Below are 24827 nucleotides of genomic sequence, written 5' to 3'. Positions count from 1 at the left end.
ATAGTAGCCTGACATTGCCATCATACGTCAATAAGGATTTAAAAACATAAGAACTGCCATAGTGGATCAGACCAATGGTCCATCTGGCCTGGTATCCTGTCTCCAACCATGGTCAGTACAAGAGCTTCAAGGGGAGTGTACGGAACAGGGCAATTTTGCAGAGATCCACCCCCTGTCCTACAGGATCCTGTACTGGGTCTGTAAGGCAGTGACTGTTTCTTATGAGTTCGTAAAGATTCATAAACAGTCTGAAGCTATGTACATTTTTAAAAGTAGTAGGTCCAAGATGCACCAAGAATCTTTGAGTGCTCTATAAGTTGGGGTGAAGGAGAGATAATATTTTGGGGATAGGGTAATTTTTTTTTTTTTTTTTAATGAGGTTGGCAGTGACTAGTGGCTCAATCTCCCTGTCTTACTGTTCTGCACTTGTTGTGCGCTAGACTGTTGTTCTGCACTGGCAGCTTAGGGGCAGAACACAATTTTGCCCACATAATGGAAGTTCTCACTCCTGTCAAAAAATGTATTTTTAAATCGCTTTGGGAAATGAGGTTGGGTTGTTAGAATATGTATGCGGGAGGTAGGGTGCATCTGTATGTCAGCTTTGAATGATCAGTGTTCTAGAGCTTACATGAAAAATGTTCAAACTTGGGTGCTTAAGGTTAGCTCCTACATCCATATTTAGGAAGGAGACAAAACAGGGATTTATGTAGGTACCTATATAAATGGTGTGATTTTTTTTCAAAGGTGCCACGCATCTACAAATCTCACTGAAGTCAAGGGGAAAAGCAAGTGCTCACCGGTTTTGAAAAGGGCTGCTTGTATTTAGGTGTCTAAATATGGGTGTGGGAGCCTCATGTTTGGCCTAAGGGTTTATTTCCACCCAATTGATCAAAGATTTTTTTTTGCCATTTTCTAAAAGAAAATGACGCAAAAGGGCCACAAATATGATCACAAAGTACAATTGTGGTATCTAGATCTACAGGGAGATGCAAAGAGATTCTCTAGCTTTATGTGCATTTCCTGGTGATTCCTACTCATGGAGAGTCAATGCAAATATACATCTCGGATGCATTCCAACCAATCAACTGGCATGTATATTGTCCTTCATTTCCTCTGTGTGCTGAAGTCTCCTGCATCACCAGCTGGTGAACAAAGCTGCATGCTTTATAGCATCTCAGGAGCAGGAAGGAAGGAAAAAGAGGTGTCTCCAGAGTGGTGATTTTTTTTGTGTGTGTGCAAAGTCTGCAGCATGTATTTAAAGAGTTTGCTGCATGTTAAGTGGCTTATGCAGACTTGATCAGCCCCGCCTTGCTGTGAGGATACAGAACACTGCCCTCTCCCTCATACATAAGAAGGAGTGTATGTAACTTGATAGTCCCAGTGATGGAGCCTTCAATTTCTGGCAGGAGGAGGAAGAGGAACAGCCACAACCTGCTCAGCCTGCCCTGCCTGTGGAGGAAAAGAAGAAGATCCCAGATCCAGACAGTGACGATGTGTCAGAAGTCGATGCCAGGCACATTATTGAGTAAGCCCCCCTAGTCACTTGCTGTGTCAGTATTTTTAAATCCTGATGCCCGTTTTGTTTCCCCTTTGGGGGGGCAAAAACAACCCAGGATTAGCCTGGATTGATTTTCATTATTCTGGATCACTTTGTGGGAGGCATAATTGACAGGCACTAATAACTGGCAAGAGAAGACTTGCAAACTGCTGTTTCTCTTGTCCCAGCACAAAGGGCAGCGTTCCATTGTGAAGTCCGTCTTTCACCTGACTGGCACATGAAAATATTATACTTCACTGTGAAAGTTTTGCATGTCATTTACTGCTAGAATAGCTTTAATTTTAATCCCTATTGCCAGTCTCTTGTAACTCCCTCCCAGTGCTCCCTAAAAATTACACTGGGGGGCTCTGATTTGTTATGCTTGGTCTTTTTACCCAGAGATTAAGGCTGAGAGATTCAAATCCACTTAATAGATTTAGATGCAATGCCTGTTCATTTTAATGAGACTTATGTCTGATTCTCCTAGGAAGCTTTGAATATATTGTTCCAGGTTTTTTGAAAACAGAAGAGAAATTAACATGTTGGTTATCAAAGTGCAGAGGAAATTGGGCGCTGTTTTCTTAATTTAAAGTTTCATGCTTAGGTATCCTCCTCCTCAGAGGGGAATGCTGCCATAGCTACATTTGGAGAAGGGAAAAGGTATGCAGATGAAAATAGCGTGACAAACCATGGTTGCATACCTACAAACATCACTAGACACACAAGGGGATGAGGTCATATCTTTTATGGTTTGTGAAAGAGAGAAGCTTTAGAGGTCCTGAAGAAGAGCTCTGTGTAAGTTCACAGCAGAAGTTGTTCCAGTAAAAGATATCTCACCCCCCTTATCTCTCCAATATCCTGGGACCAACACAGCTACAAAAACTCTGCCTACAGACATCAGTCCTAGATTATAAAGCCAGCAGGGGCCACTGATCATCTAGTCTGACCTGCATAATGCTGGTCAAAGGACTGTCGTGAATTAAGTCCTGTTTGAACTAGAGCAGATCTCTTAGAAAATCAATCAGTGAGGCATGAACCGTTACCCTCTAGCTCCATAATCATAAGCCCCTATCACTCGAGCTACATAAGAACAGCCATACTGGGTCAGACCAAAGGTCCATCTAGCCCAGTATCCTGTCTTCTGACAGTGGCCAATACCCGACATCCCAGAAGGAATGAACAGAACAGGTAATCATCCAGTGATCCATCCCCTGTCGCCCATTCCCAGCTTCTGGCAAACTGAAGCAAGGGACACCATCCCTGCCCATCCTGGCCAACAGCCATTGATGGACCTTTCCTCCAGGAACATACCAGCTTCTTTTTTTTTTTTTTTTTTTGAATACTGTTATAGTCTTGGCCTTCACAACATCCCCGGCAAGGAGTTCCACAGGTTGACTGTGCGTTGTGTGAAGAAATACTTCCTTTTGTTTGTTTTTAAACCTCCTGCCTGTTCATTTCATTGGGTGATCCCTAGTTATTGTGTTATGAGAAGAAGTAAATAACACTTTATTTACTTTCTCCACACCAGCAGTGATTTTATAGATCTCTAGCATATCTTCCCTTAGTAGTCTCTTTTCCAAACTGAAAAGTCCCAGTCGTATTAATCTTTTCTCATATGGAGGTTGTTGTTCCATACCCCTAATAATTTTTGTTGCCCTTTTCTGAACCTTTTCCAATTCCAATATATCTTTTTTGAGATCGGGTGACCACTTCTGCACGCAGTATTCAAGATGTGTGCATACCATGGATTTCTATAGAGGCAATATGATATTTTCTGTCTTACGATCTATTGCTTTCTTAATGATTCCCAAAATTCTGTTCCCTTTTTTGACTGCCGCTGCACACTGAGTGGATGTTTTCAAAGAACTATCCACAATGACACCAAGATCTTTCTTGGGTGGTAACAGATAATTTAGACCCCATCGTTTTATATGTATAGTTGGAATTATGTTTTCCAATGTGCGTTACTTGCATTTATCAACACTGAATTTTGTCTGCTATTTTGTTGTCCAGTCATCCAGTTCTGTGAGATCCCTTTGTAGCTCTTCACAGTCTGCTTGGGACTTAACTATCTTGAGTAGTTTTGTATCATCTGCAAATTTTGCCACCTCACTGTTTACTCCTTTTTCCAGATCATTTATGGATATATTGAATAGGACTGGTCGCAATACAGACCCCTCGGGGACACCACTATTTACCTCTCTCCATTCTGAAAACTGACCATTTATTCCTACTCTTTGTTACTTATCTTTTAATCAGTTACCAGTCCCTGAGAGGACCTTCCCTCTTATCCCATGACAGGTTACTTTGCTAAAGAAAAATCTTCCAGCTGTCAATAAGCAGAGGGCTGTTACATTTTCTGGTGATCAGCCAGTCTAGAGAGACAGTCACCTGCATTAAGCCAAGGTATTACGTAGCATAATGTGGTGGTTTTTATAAACCACCCATGGGTGTGGATATAGCCGTATTGGCATAAATGCACCTATGTGAGCTGTTAGTTATTTTAAACTAAAGAAATGGAAGAAAAGAGGGTAATGCAGTGTTGACATTTTACATAACAAAAAGTCAGGGATTACAGAGTTTATGGTTCCCATGGTGGCAGACATTGCCCGAATAAAGATGAGTTATTGCCATATATGGAAAAAAATGAATATTTCAAAGTGGGTCCAAGTTATGTTTCTCTCAGCAACTAAACTTAAAATTCTGGATACTTCTGTGTATGTAAAAACTGAACCTCACTGTGGAAGTAACCTAGTTTTTTGCTTTTAATATTTATAAGGACTTAGACATCCCATACTCACAGATCTTCTCTCTCTTGCACCATCCTAGTTTCCTTTCTGAGATGCCCAAAAAAAAAAAAGTTGTGGGGGCCTTAAATTGAACTTGGAAAGTATCATTTGGTTGTAGTGTTAAGCCTCTGATTTGGGCAGTTTCTGGTGCATCAGTTGAAAGAGGTTCTCGTCACACCAGGAAATGTTAAGCTGTTTGCAGAAGAAACTATAATAGACTAAGTATAACTGTGTGAGGAAATAGGTGAAGTGTGTTTTTTAATTTTTTTTTTTTTTTTTTTTTTTTTTTGAAACCATAATTCCTTTAAAATACAAGCTGCTGGATGAAATGGCAATAAGAATTTACCATTCAGGTCAAGATTCTTGCTCTCTCAAAAGTGTACTGTGATTTGGATCTTCAAAAGTCATCAGGACTTGTGCTCCGAAGTCACTTAGGCGCTGCTGTAAATCCCATCCCACCTGGTTAGTTTCCAAGGAATTAAACGTGCAGGCATTATTTTTTTGCTCCCTGATTTTAGAGAGCATGAGGCAAAGGGAAAAGAAACAGGGATGAGAAGAGACTAAAATATTCTTTCAAAAGCAAAGAAGTTGATTGGCTCTTGGGAGAGACGAGCTCATGAAATCCAAGGATTCGTGGGGTTTCCCAGGAGATCTTCGGGCCCCGGGGAAGCCCGTCTCCCAGAGAAGGATTCTCTCCATATCTATTCAAAACACTTTTACTTTATTTTTTAGAAATGCTAAGCAAGATGTTGATGATGAGTATGGGGTCTCCCAAGCTCTGGCGAGGGGATTGCAATCTTACTACGCTGTGGCCCACGCGGTCACTGAACGAGTGGACAAACAGTCTACGCTCATGGTCAATGGCGTCCTCAAACAATACCAGGTGAGACACTGAGGGAGGAAGTACCCTGATTCAGGGTGATGGTGACTGAAATAGCTTATGCACACATACAGCATGTCTGATAAACCATAAGTATACTCAGCACTGGGGGGAGAACCTAGAAATTGCCAGACTGAATGAGACCCAAGGCCCATCTAGTCCAGTATCCTGTCTCTGACCAGCAGCTCAAAGGAAGGTTTTCCTAGAACTCTGCAATAACATATGTAGGATAATCAGCCCCCCATATTAGGTTTCATCCTGACCTCTAGTAGTCAGAGATTGGCTTAAACCCTGATGCCTGAGATGTAATGTCCCTTCCAAAAGGTTGTCATTATTTATTAGAAGTAAATTGCACACCTTGCTCTGCCTTATAGTCTAGATAAGGAACTGAGACATGTATTTGAACATAAAACCCTCCTGAGATTGTTCCAGGCAACTTGTTTCACTCTGCTTGGTGTTAAGCTCCTGTCCTGCTTCCCTCACCGCTCTAATCAGGTGGCACTTCTTTACCATGCTCAGTTATTTCAGCTGTATCTGCCAGCTGATTTATTAAAGTCCATTTGGGGTTAATAGGTCATTATTTCTTACCTTTTGAACTTGCTGAGCAAAATTCATTGCAAGTGCCTCCATAAGCAAATACACAATATAATAAAGCTGACAAGCAAGTTTTAAACATATGCGCGTCTACACACACATCTAAATTGCAAGTTTTAAACATGTGAACGTGTGTGTGTACATACACACACACACACACACACACACACACACACACACACCCCAAATTGCACCAAACAGGCTGAAGGTGACTGGATAATACTTGAATCGTGTAGTCTCTGGGGAACAAAGCGTGACTCAACGGACTTTATCTGGCATTTTTAGTTGTAGTTAGATAATTGTGCAGTACTTTGAAGATGCAAAGCTCTATGGAAGGACTAAATTTTTGTGCTTATCAGTAGGCTCTGGTGTAAGACCTTACTTATAATGTTGTGTATTGCACTTGTCAGTGAAATCCTGGGGATTAAAGATAGGAGCCTGTTGACTCACACCTCTTATCTCTCCCACACTGCAGGAGTGGAGGATTGTTCCCTTCAGTCCATGCAAACAACCAGAAAGTTGTTAAGGTTCTGAGAGATGCAGATGGGAATAAAATGATCCAAGCTTCTGGGGGTGAGGGGAGGTCTTTTATAAAATAACCAATTAGCCGGACTTGGCCTCTGTAGCTTAAAGCAAAGAGCATTAAAGGGAGCTTTCAGTGAAGTGAGCTGTAGCTCACGAAAGCTCATGCTCAAATAAATTGGTTAGTCTCTAAGGTGCCACAAGTACTCCTTTTCTTTTTATGATCCAGAAGGGAGAGGAATAGATCAGTGCCAAAGAGCGCTTTGAGATAATTAACTCTAAAACAAGCGGTTTAATAATCTATGAATAATTAATCTACAATGTTACATAAGGTGAGTGGCTGCAAATCATTCACAAGGAAGTGTGGCTTTTTTCCTCTGAGATCCTGTTCAGTTTACATTCTGTGAATCATCCTCCATTATCTTTTTATTCAGATTAAAGGTTTGGAGTGGCTCGTCTCTTTGTACAATAATAATCTGAATGGTATCCTGGCGGATGAGATGGGTCTGGGCAAAACTATCCAGACCATCGCTTTAATCACATACCTCATGGAGCACAAGCGTATCAATGGACCCTTCCTCATTATCGTACCTCTCTCGTAAGTGTGGTGCTCGAACTAATGGTGGGTTACAGCACTGGGAAGTTTAGGAGATATTTTTAGTGAGCAATGTTAATTCTAGCTGTGCTGTGGAAGGTAGCAGGGTGTGATGTTAGAGCAGGGAGGAAGACGGAGTCAGGAATTATGGGTTCTGTTCCTCACTCTGCCACTGACTCACTCTCTGACCTTGGAATTCATTCAGCTGCCTTGCCTCAGTTTAATAATCTGCAAAATGAGTGTAGAGATACTTACTGTACAGGGGAGTTTGGGAGCTTTTGTAAAGTGCCTTGAGGTCCTTGGATAAAAGTGCCTGTAGGAAACCCAAATAATGCTGCAGTTGCCCTAAGGGAAGAAGCTGTTTCTCCCCTCCCCCCCCCCCCCCCCGGTCATAGACTTTTGGCTCATAACCTATTAATTTAGTCCATTTTAACAGTACTTACGTTCTGAGATGATTTCTCATAATATTAATTTGAATAATCAGAAAAAGTTTAAGGGCACCTTCCCAACTCAGTAGGTCAGCTTAAATAAATAAATGAGCCAGTGTGAAGAATCAGAATTCAGGCATTGCTGTTTGTAGCAGAACTGTTCCTCTCTTTATATGTTATACCAAAATACAGATCTTCGCCAATAAAATAAGACAGCACTCCCCTGTGCACACACGCGACTGGATTGTTATATTTTCAGTTCAGTCCCTAGTGCATGGAAGTGTTCTTCGAGCGATTGCCCATGCTGATGCCACTCTTGAGGCATGTGCGCCCAATACATGCCACGTCAGATTATTTTGTCCGGTAGCATCTGATGGGGCTGGGGCTGTACCCTGAGTGTCCTCACAGCCCTCCCACTCCAGGGCAGAAAAGCTGAGTGGCCAAAGCATCCTCTGTCCATCCTTGCTGCCTGTGGCAGCAATGTAGAACCCCTGCACCGTCTGCTTCCTCCACGCACTGTGCGACTGACTTAGCCTTGTATAAAATAGTAGTGTTAATGTAGTTCGCTTTTTTTATGGTGTCCTGGGGTTCACTCACCCCTACTGGCTGTCCTGGGGATTAGCTCTGGCCAGGCATTGCGCCCTCCTCTGGTTTTGTCTCTCCTGTCATCCTGCGGACCCCTTTGTTCCAGGAATGGCAGCTCCTCTTCGTGACTTGACCCTCTGACCACTCTGTGGTTCCCCCTTCCAGGGTCTGTAACAATGTCTTTTTGGAACAAATCAGGAAGTCCAATGTTTTCTGCCTGGTCGGTGCCACATCCCTAGTGGCTGGTAGGGAAACCCAAGCCTGCCCTCTACTCTGGGTTCCAGTTCAGGGGCCCTCCAGTTAGCAGCCAAGGCCTGCACTGTCCTACCATGATGCTTTACCCCTGAGCCTTCTCCTATCTTCCTGGCTTCCCCCTCTCTGCGTTTGTCAGCCTCCCGACTGCCCTCTACAGTAGACCCTCAGAGTCAGGAGTGAAGATTAGTTCAGCATTACGAACAAACTTTATGGTTCTTTCAAAAGTTTACAACTGAACATTGACTTAGTACAGCTTTGAAACTTTACTATGCAGAAGAAAAATGCTGCTTTTGACCATCTTAATTTAAATGAAACAAGCACAGAAACCATTTTCTTATCTTGTGAAATCTTTTTTTAAACTTTCCTTTAATTTTTTTAGTTCTTTGTTTAACACAGCAGTGTACTGTGTTTGCTTCCCGCCGAATACTTCCAAACGAGGAGTGTGGCTGACTGGTCAGTTCGTAACTCTGAAGTTATACTGTATAGGCCCCACACACCTCCTTTCACCCAGGGAGAGACTGCAAACTCCTTCCATGCAGCCCACGGCTGCTGTCACCTCCTGGGCTTTATTCAGGTGCCTGCTCTTCCTGCCCAGCTGAGCTTTATTTAATCAGCTCCTGCTCCCTGGCTCGTCCAGTGCAGCCTGGGCAGGTAATTGGCCCATCTAGCCATCTTAACCCTTCCAGGCCCTGGGTGGGGCGGACACCCCATCACATATGGTCTTTGTCAGTGTAATATCGGTAAGTTTTAGTTAACCTAGACAAACAGAGAAACTTGTGGAGCAGCTACGGGAGCTTGAGCCACACATTTACAAGACGCTGTTCCTTAGCGGAGGCTTCCAGATTGGAAGCCAATTTTGGTGGGACTGTCCTGCAGTCACTACTTAAGTAAGACTCTGGTTATCCACCTCCAAGCGATAGACAACTGCTTGCACATCACAAGGTGTGGGATCTGCGTTGACAACCACTCGAAGAAGAAAGGACACTTACTTTCCTTGCGGTAATTGGTTCTTCGAAATATCTTGTTCACAACCTTCCCTCTTTCTCAGCTACTCCAGAGTTCTGTACTGGTGAAAGAACTGAGGGGCAGTTGGGCCCACGCTGCCCTTTATGCCCTCAGGCGAGGGGGAAGTGAGGTTACTTATGGTGCAGGCGTGGCCCCAACAGACACTGCTGAACAAAATCATTTGATCTCTCGTGCGTGGAGCACATGTGCACCAAGAGCGGAATCTATATGGGCAATGCATCTCCAAGAACCACATTTACTGTAAGGTAAATAACTGTTCTTTCTGGCAGAGAAGAGAGTACTGTGGTCACATCTCATGATTGTCACAGAGAATTGTTGGATTGTGGTTGAGTGTCTTGGATAATGGATTTTGCAGCAAGAGTTGCTAGCTGGGAATAAAGGGTACTGATTTCTGAAGAGCTGCTGGAGACTTTTATGGTTTTACAACCAGTGGGGGCTGCTTTGGGCTATAGAAGGTTTGGAGTCCATTATGCAAGGGTGGGTTTTACTGTTCTCTTTCTCTCCTCCCCTCTCGTCTAGAACATTGTCAAACTGGGCATATGAATTTGATAAATGGGCTCCTTCTGTGGTGAAGGTCTCCTACAAGGCAAGTAGTGGAGTTCGGTCATGCACTTCTCACTGTGAAACCTTTGGTTGAATATTTTGTAAGCAGCTTTTAGTACCTGTATAACTAACCCCGACAGAAATGCAGCCTTCCCTTTTATCCAAAAAATAAACCGCTGCTTCGGGACTCTTCTTCCCTGTGTTAGATTCACACTCTCACTCAAGCGTTCATATCGAACTGCCACGGCCTGTATAAACATTCAAGCTAGATTTGCTTCCCTCCTGCCAATCAGGAACATGAGATTTTTTTCACCCTGTTGCTAATAATCAGAGCTTGTCTACAGAGTGTGGCAATGTGTACTAGAGGGGGGTGAATTCTGCAATGCACTGCGTGCTGCAGACTGACTGGCCTGCGTAGATGCTGCTGGCACGCACTAAAAATGTGCAATAGGGAATTTTTAGAGCATGCCAGCAGGGTCTACACGGGCCGGTTGGTGTGCAGCATGTTGGTGCTCTTTAGAATTTGTACCTCTCTACTGGTGCATTGCTGCACCCTGTAGGACAAGCCCTCAGTAACGCCCCCTGCTGGCAGTTACATTGGTTTAATTTTTTTTTCTCCTATTCCTCCTTTCCCAGGGCTCTCCAGCAGCAAGACGGGCATTTGTACCTCAGCTTCGAAGTGGGAAGTTTAATGTCTTGCTTACAACCTACGAGTACATCATCAAAGATAAGCACATTCTTGCCAAGGTGAGTGTTTGTGTTTCCTATGGCTAACTGCACCTCTGACACCCTCGTGGCTGCCTTAAGGGCCACCCCACTTAGGGCTCAGGCTCCCAGCCATCACCTTTCTCAGGCCCTGCAGTTTTGTGTTCTCTGGGGTAATAACAGGGTTAAGGAGTGATCAGCCATCTCTCATAAAGCAAAGTGTTCTTCATTCAGAACAAAAGCATTACAGAGGAAACATACCTTACCAATAAACAGCTTAGATACACATGCCTAGCTTAGCAGGTGCTCACCCATCTTTCACATAGAAACCCTGGCAGATCTAAAGTACCTCAGATCGTCTCACGTGGCCTGTCTCAGTTCGGGGTTTGTGCATGTCAGTTACCCTCTTCCAAGGTCAAACTGTATCAAGTGACAGCCTCAAGTCTTTTGTCCTGTTAGACCTCCTGATCAAGTCAAGGCAGTCTATGCAGGTCCTCCCCAGAAGTGTGGGAGTGTGCAACTTCACAAGACTAGTTATCTGAGTTATTTCAGTGTTAGTTACCTCCCAGAAACGTCTCTTATCTTGTGATCTTTATCTGTATCTTGTGTCAGTGAACTACTAAATTAAGCTGCACTGATTAGGGGTTTGTGCCTGTTTAACTATATCCAGTTAAACTGGTGCATCTTTTCTCACCTAGACATGGCCTTAGCAGGGAGGTTTTAGCTTTTTCTTTTCCCTTACTACTCCACTTCTTGAGTAACTGAAATGTATTTGGCTATGGCCAGGAAGCTAAGAAATTACTGATGGTGGTACAGGGTGTGTGAGATGCTAGGAATAACTGGGTCTCTTCCTTAATCATTTCTCAACATTACCGCCCCTTCCCTTTTCTTTACATTCTCTCCCTTATTCCATCAACTGTCTCAGTTCTCTGTACCACAGGCAAAGAAAGGGCTCATGAATGGCAGCACTTTCCCAGCAGCAGCCTGAATGGAACTTGACTAGGTTTTTACAGTCCTACTCAGTTCTGATCGGTCTCTGGTGGTGGCTCCCTGCTGGGCAGGCATATCTGCATGGATGGTTAAGATTCTGTGATTCTCCTGCGTCTGAGGACATGAATGTAGCTGCTGTGCTTATGGAAGGTGGGATTCCCACAGTGTCTGTTGTGATTCCGTCTCTACAGATTCGCTGGAAGTACATGATTGTTGATGAAGGTCACAGAATGAAGAATCACCACTGTAAGCTAACCCAAGTCCTCAACACACACTACGTAGCTCCGCGTCGTTTGCTGCTGACAGGAACTCCACTACAGAATAAGCTGCCAGAGCTGTGGGCTCTACTCAATTTCCTCCTTCCCACCATCTTCAAGAGCTGTAGCACATTTGAGCAGTGGTTTAATGCTCCATTTGCCATGACTGGAGAGAAGGTAGGTATGGAAGTAGCCGTCTGGCAGCAGTTGAGTTTGGACAGTCTTGTGCTAATATAAGGCACCAAATCACTGGATATCCACAGTATTTGGTTGTAATTAGTTTCCAGCTGTTAACTGGTATGCTAGCTCAGCGGTCTCCATCTTAGACCATTTGCTAATTAGGGGAGGGGTATTGTCTTCATTCAGAGTTTAATTTCTGGGACATGACAGCAGAGAAAGTGAGTTTGAGCTGTACGGGATAAAACAGAGACTGATGATAAGCAAATGCTGGAATAAGGGCAAGGTATCTTTCAGTCATAGACCTCCAGCCATCCCAGCAAGGCGCTGCCTTGGTTCTTGTCAAAATGGATTCTCAGATTGCACAGAATCCTCAAGGCTTTTAAGTGAACTGGTTATATTCATTCAAAACACCTTTCTTAAAGTGCAGTGACTGGGGACGTGAATACCAAGTAATAAAACAGCACAGGGTTTGAACCTTTAGAGTTTTCAGTACAGAAACCCCAGACTTGGACAGCAGCATAAGCAAGTTTGCAGTTTTGAGAGTTGTGTGGCTGCTCAAAACTGTAAGTCATCAGTTGCACAGTTTATGGAGGAAATCTTTAGGCCTTATTTCTATTCCCAGCTCTGCTACTGGCCTGCTGGGTGATCTTGGGCAAGTCACTTGCCCTCTCTGAGTCTGTTTTTCCATCTGTAGAATGGAGATAATTGTGACCTTCTTTGCAAAGCGCTTTGAGATCTACTGGGAATGGGCTAGACAAGAGCCGGGGCGGGGTGGGGGGGTTGTTGGGATCTTGCAGTATTTAGTGAAAAATGTTGAGGGGGGAGAGACTCAAGTTATTTTAACCTTTTTGTATTTCTTGGGTGGAAAAAATAGGTGGATTTGAATGAAGAAGAAACTATTCTGATTATCCGTCGTTTGCACAAAGTGCTGCGTCCCTTCCTGCTAAGGCGGTTAAAGAAGGAGGTGGAAGCACAGCTGCCTGAAAAGGTAAAGCTCGTAAGGAAGATGCAGACCCCCATGCCCTCCAGGCTTCCTGGATGCATTTTTGGAAGAAGTTCTTTAGTCAAACACAAGTTATTGTGCTCAATACAGGGGGAGTGGAGTGAAATTCCCTGGTCTATGTGGTTATACAGGCGATCAGACTAGATCTAATAGTTCCTTCTGGCCTAAACAATCCTGTGATTCTAAAATCTATGAACTATGCTGCACTTAAATAGGGTTTTATTTGTTTTGTGTTGCATCCCTGCTGTAAGTTTGTCATGTAGCTGAAGTGAGAGACTATAAGAGAAGCTGTGACCTCTCCTGAGGAAAGTGGGGAAAGCCCCAAGATTTGAGCATGTACAATGGGACAGGAGGAAGTAGTGAAAAATGCTCTAGACGGCGCTCCTGCCCTGGCCCATGAGTGGGGGATGAGCTAGTTGAACTAACCCATTTATTCTTTTTTAACTTGCATATAGTTGTCAGTTAAGCTGCCTGCTATTTGCTCCAGCATTTGACACCTGCTTCCATGTTGTCCTCACTAAAGGCTTTTGCTTTTTATGGTTTCTCTTTCTTCACTCCAGTGCTGTTGGAAAGGTCTTTTCTGTGGAAGCCAAATTTAGTTTTCTTTCTAGGAACTGCTGCAATTATACGGTATTTTGCAGCTTTTCATCTTGCTATTCTCATCCCAATGGCCTATGCTAGCCGGAGGAGAACAAACCAGATTGGTGGCTTAACTCTCTAGCACTGAGGTCGTAGGGCTCAAAGTGGGGAAGATGGGAGAACAGTGGTGGATGTTCGTGCCCCACAGTGACTTGTATGCCCATTCTGCCACTCCTGGGCCAGCAGCATCATAAAGACACCACACTGAGCCCTCTGGTTAAAGAGTATCTCGTCAGCACTCTGGCCAGCTTGAGAACAGTGCTAATTGGTTGGGAAATAAGTCACAGTTCAGTGGTTGGCAGAGAGCTCGGAGCAGTACAGCAAAGTGTGTGGGGGGGGTGCAGAGCTACAAGCCAGTGATGGAGGGGGCGGGGGAATGAGATGTTTTGGGAGCATGCAGAGAATCATGGAGGGTTGGTTACTATTGTTTGTGATGTTAAACTCTCCTCTGCTTTCCAGGTGGAGTATGTGATCAAGTGTGACATGTCAGCATTACAGAGGGTGCTGTATAGACACATGCAGGCCAAGGGAGTGCTGCTCACTGATGGCTCGGAGAAGGATAAAAAGGTGTGGCAATAGGGCCCTGATTTGTTCCTCACTCTCCCTGCATTTACATGCAGCAGGGCTGAAGAGCATTTCATGTACAGGGGCCTGTTTCCAAACTGGATTTTTTTCCATGCTGTCTGCCAGTCACGTTGCTGTTACGGTTTTAAGGGGACATTTTTTGTGGAGTTAAGCATTCAAATCCCCTTCACTTTCATAGGTGCCTAACTGCTCTTTGTGCTTTGGGAAATCCCCTTAATGCATTTGGCGCTGGCTCCCTGGAAACTGAGGCCTGATCTAGACCTAAAGCTTAGATCGACATAGTTGCGGTGCTCGGGGATGTGAAAAATCCACACCTCTGAGGCTGGTGTAGCCGCAGCTCGGTCAGCGGAAGAAAGCTTCAGTCAACTTAGCGACCATCGCGCGGGGAGGTGGAGTTCCTACAGCAACCGAAAACCCCGTCTGTCACCGTTGTCTGCCTGCACTACAGGGTTAAAGCGGTGTCACTATGACACCACAGCTGTGCCACCATAGTACCTGTAGTGTAGGCCTGGCCTTAAAGCCCCGGTGCACAGAATGGGTGCAGCAGGAACTGAGGCAGTGCGGGCTTCCTCCACATAACCATGACCTGAGCCTGTGCGTGCCTCTCCCAAGACTGCCCAAAAGGGCACCATGAGGGATGATGCTGTGCTGTGGATAACCGTCTGTCAGGAATTTCACAGAGAGCACTGAGAGCTTGTTTCACACATGCCACTCAACAGCTATCCGATGGCGGCAGCAGCAGGTTGGGCCAGGTTTAAAATGAACTGAAGGTGAAGTGTCCACTTTTCCAGTATGCATCCTCTGAGCCGCCCTTTATTCCTTGGATTGCGGAAGAGGATTTTAAGGTTTCTCCTTAACACCTTGAAGTTCAGCTTTCTGAGCAATGTGTTACACTGATTGATTGTTGTCTCGCTGTTCTGGGCAGCTTTCACAGCAGTGGGGCTGGGGGACTTGGCCTTGCTAGTGTATGGAGGAGGTTTTGGAGTCATTAATTGGGTTCTCTCCTAAAGTGGCAGCTCTGATACTAGATCTGTGTGACATTCACTTTTGAAAACTGAGTGAAGATGCATCCCATGTCCCATCCATGCTATAACAGCCGTTCACTGTCTTCAGTGTTCTGCACACATAGTTAGCTACTAAAGCTAACGTGATCAGCCTCGAATAATTCCATCTTTGTCCTCAGTTGCACCCATCTGCTTTCTCTCATGTGATATTTTACATTTTGCCAAGAGTGTAGAATGCCATGATAGCAAGGGGGGTGGAGCAGATCCTCCGCTTTCTCTTTCACGGCTTTAATGTGTGCTTGGACATATTTGTAAATTTTGTCTTTATTCACACAGGGCAAAGGTGGTACAAAAACCCTGATGAACACCATCATGCAGCTGAGGAAGATCTGTAACCATCCGTACATGTTTCAGCACATAGAGGTAATGTTGTATTTTTGTATCAGTGTTGCCTAGAGGCTCCTATGAGGATCTAGGTGCCTTAGTGCACAGATCCACTTTTCTGTAAAATGGGTAATATATGAACTAAGCTGTGCTTGGATGCTGTGGGGTAAATTTTCAGGGCAGCACTGTGTAACGTTCCTGTGTCTCATCTTAAAATGTTTCCCTGTAGCATCCAACGTTGGTTTAAACCTATTCAGACATGAAGTGTTCAATGAAGTGATATCAATTAAAAATGGTAAAATCAAGGCTCCTTGTCAAGCTAATCCCTTTGGATGCAGTCTGTCCTCAGAGACAACAAAACAAGTGTTCCACTAGTGAATCAGTGCTCCAACTTGCTCCTTGGGATCATCTTTTAACCTCAAGTGACCCCAGACAGATGCTTTAAAATTACTTTATTCCTACACATCCTTTCCAGGCCTTCATACAGCAATTGGATATCTTATAAATGGCAATAGGTTAATTCATAATTAGACCGCTTTCCAACCGAAGAATAAAATGGCTAATACCAAACTTGACACACACTTCTGCGGTAAGAACATCTGCCACAAGGCTAACCCAAAATATGTTGGTGTTACACTGGACCAGAGTTTGACCTTTCAACAACACCTCGAGAATGTCAGGTCTTGTGTCGCACTTATCAGAAAATTGGCCAGAACATCATGGGGCTCCAGTCCATGGACCCTATGAACTGCAACAATTGCCTTGGTATATTGTGCAGCTAAATGCTGTGCACCAGTGTGGTCTTACAGCAGTCATGCTAAACTCCTTGACACTCAATAACGCTATACGCATAGTGTCAGGGACGCTCAAATCGACTCCAGTCGACTGGCTCCTGGTCCTATCGCATATCCAGCCTCTACAGATTAGAAGAGCTCCTCAGACATCTTGTTTTCTCAACCATGTCAGTGCAAATGCAGGGATTCTGCTGCATGATGACCTGCAGAACCCACCAAAGACAAGATTTAAAATCCCACAATCCTCTATGGAACCACATCAAGACCCTTATGTCAGCTGTGACGCTGAGGCTCACATGGAGTGAGAATCACATGGAGTGTTTCAACCGCTCTAAACAAACAGCTTGTTGTTGACCCTGCCAAGGAACCACCAGGTTTTGATTTTATGTCGGAAAGACTGGTGCAGATTGAATTGCATCAGGACATCTCATGGGAGACTTGGACAAACCCTCTTTAAATGGAAAATGAGGCAAACACTTGCATGTGACTGTGGTCACCAGGCACAAATGATGGAGCACATCATATCTGAGTGTCCCCTTTGTTCCTTGGCCAGGGGCCTGAAGGACATTCACCAGCTCACTGCTGTGGCAATGTGCTGGCTATCTAACCTAGAAATACACTTGTAGTTGTTGCTATCCACCCAAGCCATATGAAAGCAGAAGAAGATTAGACGTATTTGACCTGATGATCAGTTTTCTATCAGGGCAATTCCAAGAGTTTGTTGGATTTATTGGACATTTGTGTTTGTATAGAAGAATGTGGTGCAATCAGTGTGACAGTGTTTCTGTTTTTGTTTGCAGGAATCCTTTTCAGAGCACTTAGGTTTCACTGGAGGTATTGTACAGGGGTAAGTTGAATGCTTTTGAGCTTTACAAAGGAGGATATTTGTAGTTTAAGTGTGGTGTGGTTTATCAATGAAGAATTACTTGGATTAGGTCAGTGTATTAATGTAACAAGCACTGGTAGCTCTCATTTGCTTGCGAGGGTGATGCATTTTTGTAGCATCAGATTCTCACCTATTGCCAATCCTCTCTGGTGAACTAGACTAGACCTGTACCGAGCATCTGGCAAATTTGAGCTCCTAGACAGGATTCTTCCCAAACTACGAGCCACCAACCACAAGGTGCTGCTGTTCTGTCAGATGACCTCACTCATGACCATCATGGAAGACTACTTTGCATACCGTGGCTTCAAATACCTCAGGCTGGATGGTGAGTTTAACTGGTAACAGAGAGACACTCAATCTCCGCCTGAATGCTCTGCTTTGGCAATATCAGTAGGCTAAATCCTACGTGTGTAGATAACGAATGATCAAATAACAAACCTCCTTTTAATCCTCATCACCACGCAATGTGCTTTGCAGCACATGTGAGAAACATGCATGAAACTAACAGCCATTCATAAAAATAGACAACCGAATTATCGTAACCAATCGCATCATGTACTAACTCTTGGTAAAGCTGGTGGGATTACACTGTTGCAACCTTTTCATTGTACACTTGCTTCTGGACGTGTTTCTCCTTTAACCTATGATTGGGAAAAAGGATTAACAGCGTTGCACGTACCTTACGCTTTTTTCTTGTAAGGTTAGTTTAGGGAGGTGGTTCACTGCTAATCCAGTTACCACTTTCCACCTCCTTTAAATTGGTGAAAGTCTCACCTCCAGGAAGAGCCCTGTTCTGTAGTCTGACATGGCGCATAGGCCTTGTGTTGTCTCTTGGAATTTCAGCCAGCATCAACAACTTTCTTCTGGATATTTGTAACCTGCTATCTTTGATACATTGGTCACCTTACATTACATTTTATATCCTGGAAGATCCCAAAGGGCTTTCCGACCTGACACACAGACTGCATGCACAGACCTCAATTTGCCATCATGATTACTGATTTTGGGTGCTACGATATTAGGGGTGCCCAATGTGGACCACCTCCAAGGGGCCTGGTTTTCAGAGGGTGTAGGTGCTCAACACTTTCCAAGTAAGGTGGAACCCCTCTTTGCTCTGTGGAGTTCTGAGTCCATGTTAAATAGAAAACTTTGCAGGGGAGGTAAATAGTAACCTCTCTCTTCTCCCTGGGCTTCTAGGAACCACTAAAGCTGAAGACCGTGGCATGTTGCTGAAGACCTTCAATGAGCCAGGCTCGGAATATTTCATTTTCCTGCTGAGCACTCGGGCCGGAGGGCTGGGACTGAACTTACAGTCTGCAGATACTGTGATTATTTTTGACAGTGACTGGAATCCGCACCAGGTAAAAAACCCTACAGAATTGATGGGAATCCCAGTACGGGGTTGTGTGGTTGTCTCTCCGTGTGTACATGAGACATGAGTCTTGCGTTCCCCAAATAACAAGAGGAAGGACTAGTATGTCCCTCTCCTAGGGCTTGGATGAACTGTATGCCTGTAATGCTAGTTTAACCTCCTCCTAAGGATCTAAGAATGTGTCTGCACTATAGAGTGTGTTCTTAACGTTGGTTAAAAGAGCAGTGGGGGTTCAGCAAGCTGGTTTTTAACTCTGGTTAACAGCTGGAATTCATCCTCAGACTGTCTCACGGGCTTTCACTCGAGAGGTTAGTGTTAGCAAGGTTGCCATGTTTTCTCTGCTATTAGTTAGCTAAGCAGAGTTGAGAACACTTTTTTTTTTTTTTTTCTTTTTTGGCAGTGTAGACATAAAACATAAAGTGCCCCATTGCACTAGGTGCTGACTGCACCACGGCCTGCATCACTGCTTTTCTCTTCCTGCATCCCCAGCACTTGTTTCTTGCCGTGGTCTTTGCAACCCCACGCTGTGACCTTGAGCCGCAGGTGCAGCCCAGAACCTAACACAAGCATCTGTTCATGCGCTGCCCGTCTCCTGGTTGTCTCTGCTCCGACAGGCAGGGTGCGCTGGCATACAGTGGGAGAGCCTCTTGTGGCTGATCATAATTATCCTTAACTATGCTAATTAACATGATTAACAGTTAGCACTGGTAGTGACTGAGGTTAAAGGTCCCCCTATCCCACCCACACCACGTGTCATATGAAGACACTGAAGCCTGCTGCTATCCTCTTATTCCCCCTTCCCCAGTGGTTCACCAGTGCTAGTAAGAATCCATGCATAGACACTCAGCTCTGTCCGGGAGGGCAAGTTTTAGGAGGCCGAGTAGACGAGCACTTTTGCTAGAGTTTGCTGTAATAGCTAGGCACAGTGGCCTGTATTTTCTAAAGTGCGTTGAATCACCAAGTAAAAGAGCAGTCAGCAAAACAAACTGTTTCGATTAATTACACTTCCCCAGCGGATGTAACGGAATCCTCTGGAGTCGTTGAGGGCCTCTAGGTAGCTCTGCAAGGCATGTATACTTTTCCTATGATGTGTTTAAAGGCTCAAATATTTACCTGGGAAAGAGTGAGGTTTAAATTACTCTGCAAACAACGTGCTCCCCTCTTCAGGATTTGCAGGCACAGGACCGAGCGCACCGTATCGGGCAGCAGAATGAGGTGCGCGTGCTCCGCCTCTGCACCGTGAACAGCGTGGAGGAGAAGATCCTGGCTGCAGCCAAGTACAAGCTGAACGTTGATCAGAAGGTCATCCAGGCTGGCATGTTTGACCAGAAATCCTCCAGCCATGAGCGGAGAGCTTTCCTCCAGGCTATCCTAGAGCACGAGGAGCAGGATGAGGTAAGGGGCGGTGCAGGTCACCCTCCCTCTACTGCAGAGCGTGAATGGTGAACGCGTGGCTGGCGCTTGCTCCGTTGCTCTGTGTCCCCGAGGCCAAGGGCATGTGGGCTGGAAGGAAGGAGCATGAACACTTGTTTCTCTTTGGAAGTGAACTGTAGTGTCGGTGAAAGGTGCCGGATTGACAGCCCTGGAGACTGAAGCCCTCTATTTATCCACAGAACAGATACAGCACGGGCAGCGGCAGTGGCAGTGCAAGCTTCCCCCACACTGCCTCAACCCTGTGCCTGAACCCTGACTTGGAGGAACCACCTCTAAAGGTGAGAGGGGTAGTTCAGTCTCCATGCCCAGGCAATCCTTGGCCCCGCTGCTGAGACTGCCAGCAAAGGCGCCGGCTCTGGTGGCGGTCTCCTGCGATGTGGATGCCTGTGTCCACTCGACACGGGACTGAGACCACCCAAACTCGTTTCGCATGGGCGGCCGAACAGGCGTCGGATGGTAGCAATGCTCGGTGTTCGGTTCCCAGGGTACGAACTGCCGCGCCGTCGTCTCTCGCCCTTAAGCCAGGCGTTTGAAATCTTGCAGGAAGAAGATGAAGTTCCCGACGACGAAACAGTCAACCAGATGATTGCCCGTCATGAGGAGGAATTTGACCTTTTTATGGTGAGCTTGGCAGAGGCCGTGGAAGAGAACCGAGCCTGTCCCTCTTCCGGGTAACACAGGCAATGCCATTTCTGATGGAGTTGAGCTCGTTATGTTTGAACAAACATCCCCTTGAGTAAGGACTAGGGGTCTAGTGGTTAGAGCAGCGGGAACAGAGTCAGGGCTCCTGGGTTCTATTCCTGGTGCTGGAAAGGGAGCAGGGTCTAAAAGTTTGAGCAGGCTCTGCCCCTGCCTTTGATGTCCTTGGCTTTCCCTAGATGGATGTAATGGGGAAAAATACTTACCGTAACGTGCTACTGAAGTATGTTGGTGAAGTGCGTTGAGATCTTCAGATGAAAGGCAGTAGGACAAGCAAAATATTTATTAAGCCAGGAGATCTATAGAATGTTCCATGTGACTCAGAGTACAAAAGACTCCTTTAGAAAATGACGCTCCTTCAGCAATACTTTTTAATGCCGACACGTGTGGAGGAGGAGGCTTGCCCATGTCCGCCCCACGCTTGCCTGTCAGATGTGCTATGCTCTTGTGAGCCTGGGTAAGCTGATAATAGGGTGATGAGCTAGTAATGCTGATGGACGCTATAACCGCGCACTAACAATGCACCGTAGGGGAGAATCCAGCTTTAGCGAAGACAGTTGGCTGAGATGACCCCCAGTAATCGCTCTTGTCTGCCTCCAGTTCCAGTGATCTCTTCTCGTACCTTGTCCTTCATAGTGGTTAGTCTCATGCCAGCTAATATGCTCCCGCAGCGCTTAACCTGATGTACCTGTTGAGCTGTAGTGAGTCAGTAGGTATTTAAATAATTGTTAAACAAACCCCTTGAACTCCACAACACACTGCATTCCTGCTGTATCCCTCCCCCTGCATAGCTTCCCAAGGGCCTTGCGCTCAAAGATGGCAGAACGGCACTGCCATGGCTCCTGCGTGACCGAGAGAGTCACCAGGGAGCACCCCTTCCTGGAGGCCACACGCTGCACTGCAGCATTCCTTGCTCCTTGGATGCCTGGGCCAGTTGGATATTTCCAAAGCCGAGATCAGTCACGTCCTGGTCCATCTGGGATCAGCTGCATGACCCACAACGTCTGCTATAGAGATGACCTGCCTCAACTAAACAGCACCTAAATGGGCCAGCTAACTCCCTGATAGATGCATTCAGGCAATGGCTGCAGACCCTTCTGTCGCTGTGCCAGCGGTCCCCCCCCCAGCAAACACCTCTTATTTTAGCGCATGGACCTGGACCGCAGGCGGGAGGAGGCACGTAACCCAAAGCGAAAGCCACGTCTAATGGAAGAGGATGAGCTGCCATCCTGGATTATTAAGGATGATGCTGAAGTGGAGAGGCTCACGTGTGAGGAGGAGGAGGAGAAGATGTTTGGGCGAGGGTCACGTCACCGTAAGGAGGTGGACTACAGTGACTCGCTTACCGAGAAGCAGTGGCTCAAGGTATACATGGTACAGCATCGTTCTCCAATGGCCTTCTCAAATCTATGCTTCTACTGTGTTTTTGTCTATGTGCTAAAGAAAATACCCAGTACTGGAGGCTCTGATGGTGCATACCTTAAAATAAGCCTGCTTTGGATGTGTGGCTGAGTCCCCCAGCATCCTTCATTACCAATTGGAGGAAAATCGCCTCTTACCCAAATCTCCACAAAGGGTTTTGAGCAGCATGAATCAGTCATACTGATACATGTTATGCTATTGACCCATTCACTTATTACCAAACATTTGTTGCTTTAGGGTCTGTTTCTATTTCGCCACCTGATGCTGGTACTGGGTATTTGAAAAACTCACCTCACCCCATCACAGGGCTCTAGAGGGGTTTAAACAGTTGAAGCCACGCCATAGCTGACTACTACTTTAACAGCTGTCGAGCCTCCCAGGTAGAATGCACCCGATGGGCAGCTGAGTGCCTGCCGGATTCTGGGTAGCCATGAGGCTAATTCTGCTGAAGGGGGTGTTTATGGGCAGCAGGGAGAGGGAGGCTGCAGCAGCTCAAGAATTCATGTTAATTATTTCAAGTCTGGGATCTTAAGAGCTTTTCTTGAGCAGGAGGCTAGAGATGATGTTTTAGCTGTAGAGAATAGAATTACCCCCTCTTCCTTCTGTGGAGGTTAACCCTTGAGAGACCCTTTGCTTTCCTCCAATATCCCTCCAGTAAATACATTTTTCATCTTAAAATACCTCCGTGTTCAACTAAAAATCTCCCCTACATCTGGCATTTTCCTACTTTGAATTTAAACTTAGGGCCATTAGAGACTGCCTGATCAGCTGGGTGTAACGAGCAGAAGGCCGGTCTCTAGAGGCCTTCCATTCTTGGGAGGAAAAGCCCCAAACCATGCATGTGGTTCAGATGCACTCAGCAGGGCAGAGATGCTTTAGCCCATTACCAAGGAGCAACCACTTTAAAAAAAATGCTGGAGCATTAGCATGTGTTGCCAACCCAGGGGCCTTGCCCATATGGCTAAATTGGAAGGGGTCCCAATATGGAGAAGGTTACCATATGAAAAAATCTGAGAACCCCTTTTCTGTAACAGCCTGAACTACCGTCTCCGGTTGGGAGGAGGTCTGCCCACAAGCAAGGGGCAGCCCATAGAGCGCCCGCCCCAGTGGGCAGGACACGCTGGTCAGTAGTGCAGCAAATTAAAGCCTCGTATAAATGGCCATGCTTAGCGTTTCACAGGCCGCTCCCTTGCCCTTTCTTTGCATCTTTGCCCAGCAGTCTTGGTGCTAGCGGCCGCTCTGTTGCTCCCCTCCATAGGCTATAGAGGAGGGCACGCTGGAGGAGATCGAGGAGGAGGTTCGTCAGAAGAAATCTTCCCGCAAACGCAAGCGAGATGTTGACGTTGGCTCTGCCACCCCGACTACCAGCACCCGGAGCCGAGACAAAGACGATGATAGCAAAAAGCAGAAAAAGCGCGGCAGGCCTCCCGCCGAAAAGCTCTCCCCAAACCCCCCCAACCTCACCAAAAAAATGAAGAAGATCGTGGATGCTGTGATTAAATATAAGGACAGGTAAGAGAAGCAAGGGATGAGCACTCTCCTCAGAACTCCTGCATAGGATCTGCTTTTCTGTCTTTTTAACCGCCAGTGTGCACAAACGTCTGGGGAGGAACAGCCAAATCCTAGTCCCTGGCTGGGCAGTCTTGGCATAAACCCACAGCACTTCTGACTTAAAATGGGAATAATTCTTACTCCCCTCCCAGGGAGTGGCTGATGTTTGCAAAGCCCTCTGAAGGCGAAGTCCACAGAGTACTGGCAGTTTCTAACTCACGGGCCAGAGGAATGTCTTGTCTGTGGGTGTTCTGTAGGCTGCTGTGTAACCTAGCAGAGATCGTGCCATGCAGTTAAGGCAATGAAAGGAGGGTGGACCCGTATGCATGCTGTGTAAGCTTTGGAAGTCAGGCTGTGATTGCTTCATTCCACCCAGTTTGTGCCTGCTTCACAGGCAAACTGCAGCAAGGGACAAATCCAGCTCTTGTCCCATTTCTCTCCAGTGATCAGCTGATCTGCTAGGTCCTTCTTAGGATCTTCCATCTAAGCGTGAAATGTCATGCTGTTGGCAGCTTCTGGTCGAGAACTGCAGCAGCCCCGCTGTTGCGTGCTGTGCATGATTGCTGGGGCACGGCTGGAGAGCACTTGTGGCCCTGGGGTGCTCTTCTGGCTAGCGCAGTAGGCAGTTTCCAGTATTGCTGTTTTCTAATAGAGGGTTGCAGTTCAGGCATCAACCGTACAGAGCAGAAGTTAAACACGTGGTCTGTGTGAATCAGTTTGAAAAGATCAAATTATTTCCTGTGGGATTTTCCAGGCTCTTTTATTTGGCCAGCGAACAAATAGTTTTTTTCTATCCTCTACTTTTGATTAATTGACTCACAGCCTGAAAAAGTTCCCTGGATCGAGGGAAGTATTAAATGTCTCAGCTCAACATGCTAAGTGGGTTTTGAACCATTGTGACTGGCCAGCGCATTAGAGCACAACCTGGAAGAAGCATAGCTGAGTTGATGCCTGGTTTGCTTAGAAGCTCTGGTGCTCTCCCCACCCCATGTCTTAGGAGCCTTTTAAGAAAAATCCAAGTTTTTCTCTGCCCTATTCCAAACAGACCACTGCTTTTCCTCACCGTACTTTAATGAACCACTGGATTTTGCGCAGTGGCAAAAAAAAAAGATCAAGAGACCAGGGCCAGCTTTCAGAGTTGTAATGAAAGTGCTGACAGGCTCTTGCT

The 24827-nt window shown here is 45.8% G+C and overlaps 2 protein-coding genes across 11 annotated transcripts in view; one reads left to right on the top strand and one right to left on the bottom strand.

Moving 5' to 3' along the window:
* The window catches only part of YIPF2 (Yip1 domain family member 2), a 125841-nt gene that overhangs the window by 71517 nt on the left and 29497 nt on the right, over positions 1 to 24827 (bottom strand). The gene's annotated exons all lie outside the window — the stretch shown is intronic.
* Positions 1 to 24827, top strand: part of SMARCA4 (SWI/SNF related BAF chromatin remodeling complex subunit ATPase 4) — a 93328-nt gene that overhangs the window by 64045 nt on the left and 4456 nt on the right. For 5 of the 10 annotated variants that reach the window (XM_073318959.1, XM_073318961.1, XM_073318960.2 and 2 more), the window contains 17 exons: positions 1407 to 1525; positions 5059 to 5209; positions 6757 to 6920; positions 9731 to 9797; positions 10391 to 10501; positions 11641 to 11883; positions 12761 to 12874; positions 13988 to 14095; positions 15454 to 15540; positions 17096 to 17142; positions 17340 to 17506; positions 18379 to 18542; positions 19721 to 19948; positions 20167 to 20265; positions 20531 to 20608; positions 21833 to 22060; positions 23367 to 23620. In XM_073318959.1, the coding sequence (XP_073175060.1) occupies positions 1407 to 1525; positions 5059 to 5209; positions 6757 to 6920; positions 9731 to 9797; positions 10391 to 10501; positions 11641 to 11883; positions 12761 to 12874; positions 13988 to 14095; positions 15454 to 15540; positions 17096 to 17142; positions 17340 to 17506; positions 18379 to 18542; positions 19721 to 19948; positions 20167 to 20265; positions 20531 to 20608; positions 21833 to 22060; positions 23367 to 23620 (2429 nt within the window). The remainder of the gene's footprint in view (positions 1 to 1406; positions 1526 to 5058; positions 5210 to 6756; positions 6921 to 9730; positions 9798 to 10390; positions 10502 to 11640; positions 11884 to 12760; positions 12875 to 13987; positions 14096 to 15453; positions 15541 to 17095; positions 17143 to 17339; positions 17507 to 18378; positions 18543 to 19720; positions 19949 to 20166; positions 20266 to 20530; positions 20609 to 21832; positions 22061 to 23366; positions 23621 to 24827) is intronic. The other 5 variants (XM_073318966.1, XM_073318965.1, XM_073318964.1 and 2 more) reach the window with 3 other exon arrangements.

The sequence above is a fragment of the Lepidochelys kempii genome, chromosome 20, assembly GCF_965140285.1.
Source record: "Lepidochelys kempii isolate rLepKem1 chromosome 20, rLepKem1.hap1, whole genome shotgun sequence".
Taxonomy (NCBI): Eukaryota; Metazoa; Chordata; order Testudines; family Cheloniidae; genus Lepidochelys; species Lepidochelys kempii.
The sequence above is the reverse complement of the archived record's forward strand: the minus strand, read 5'-3'. Positions and strand labels throughout refer to the sequence as shown.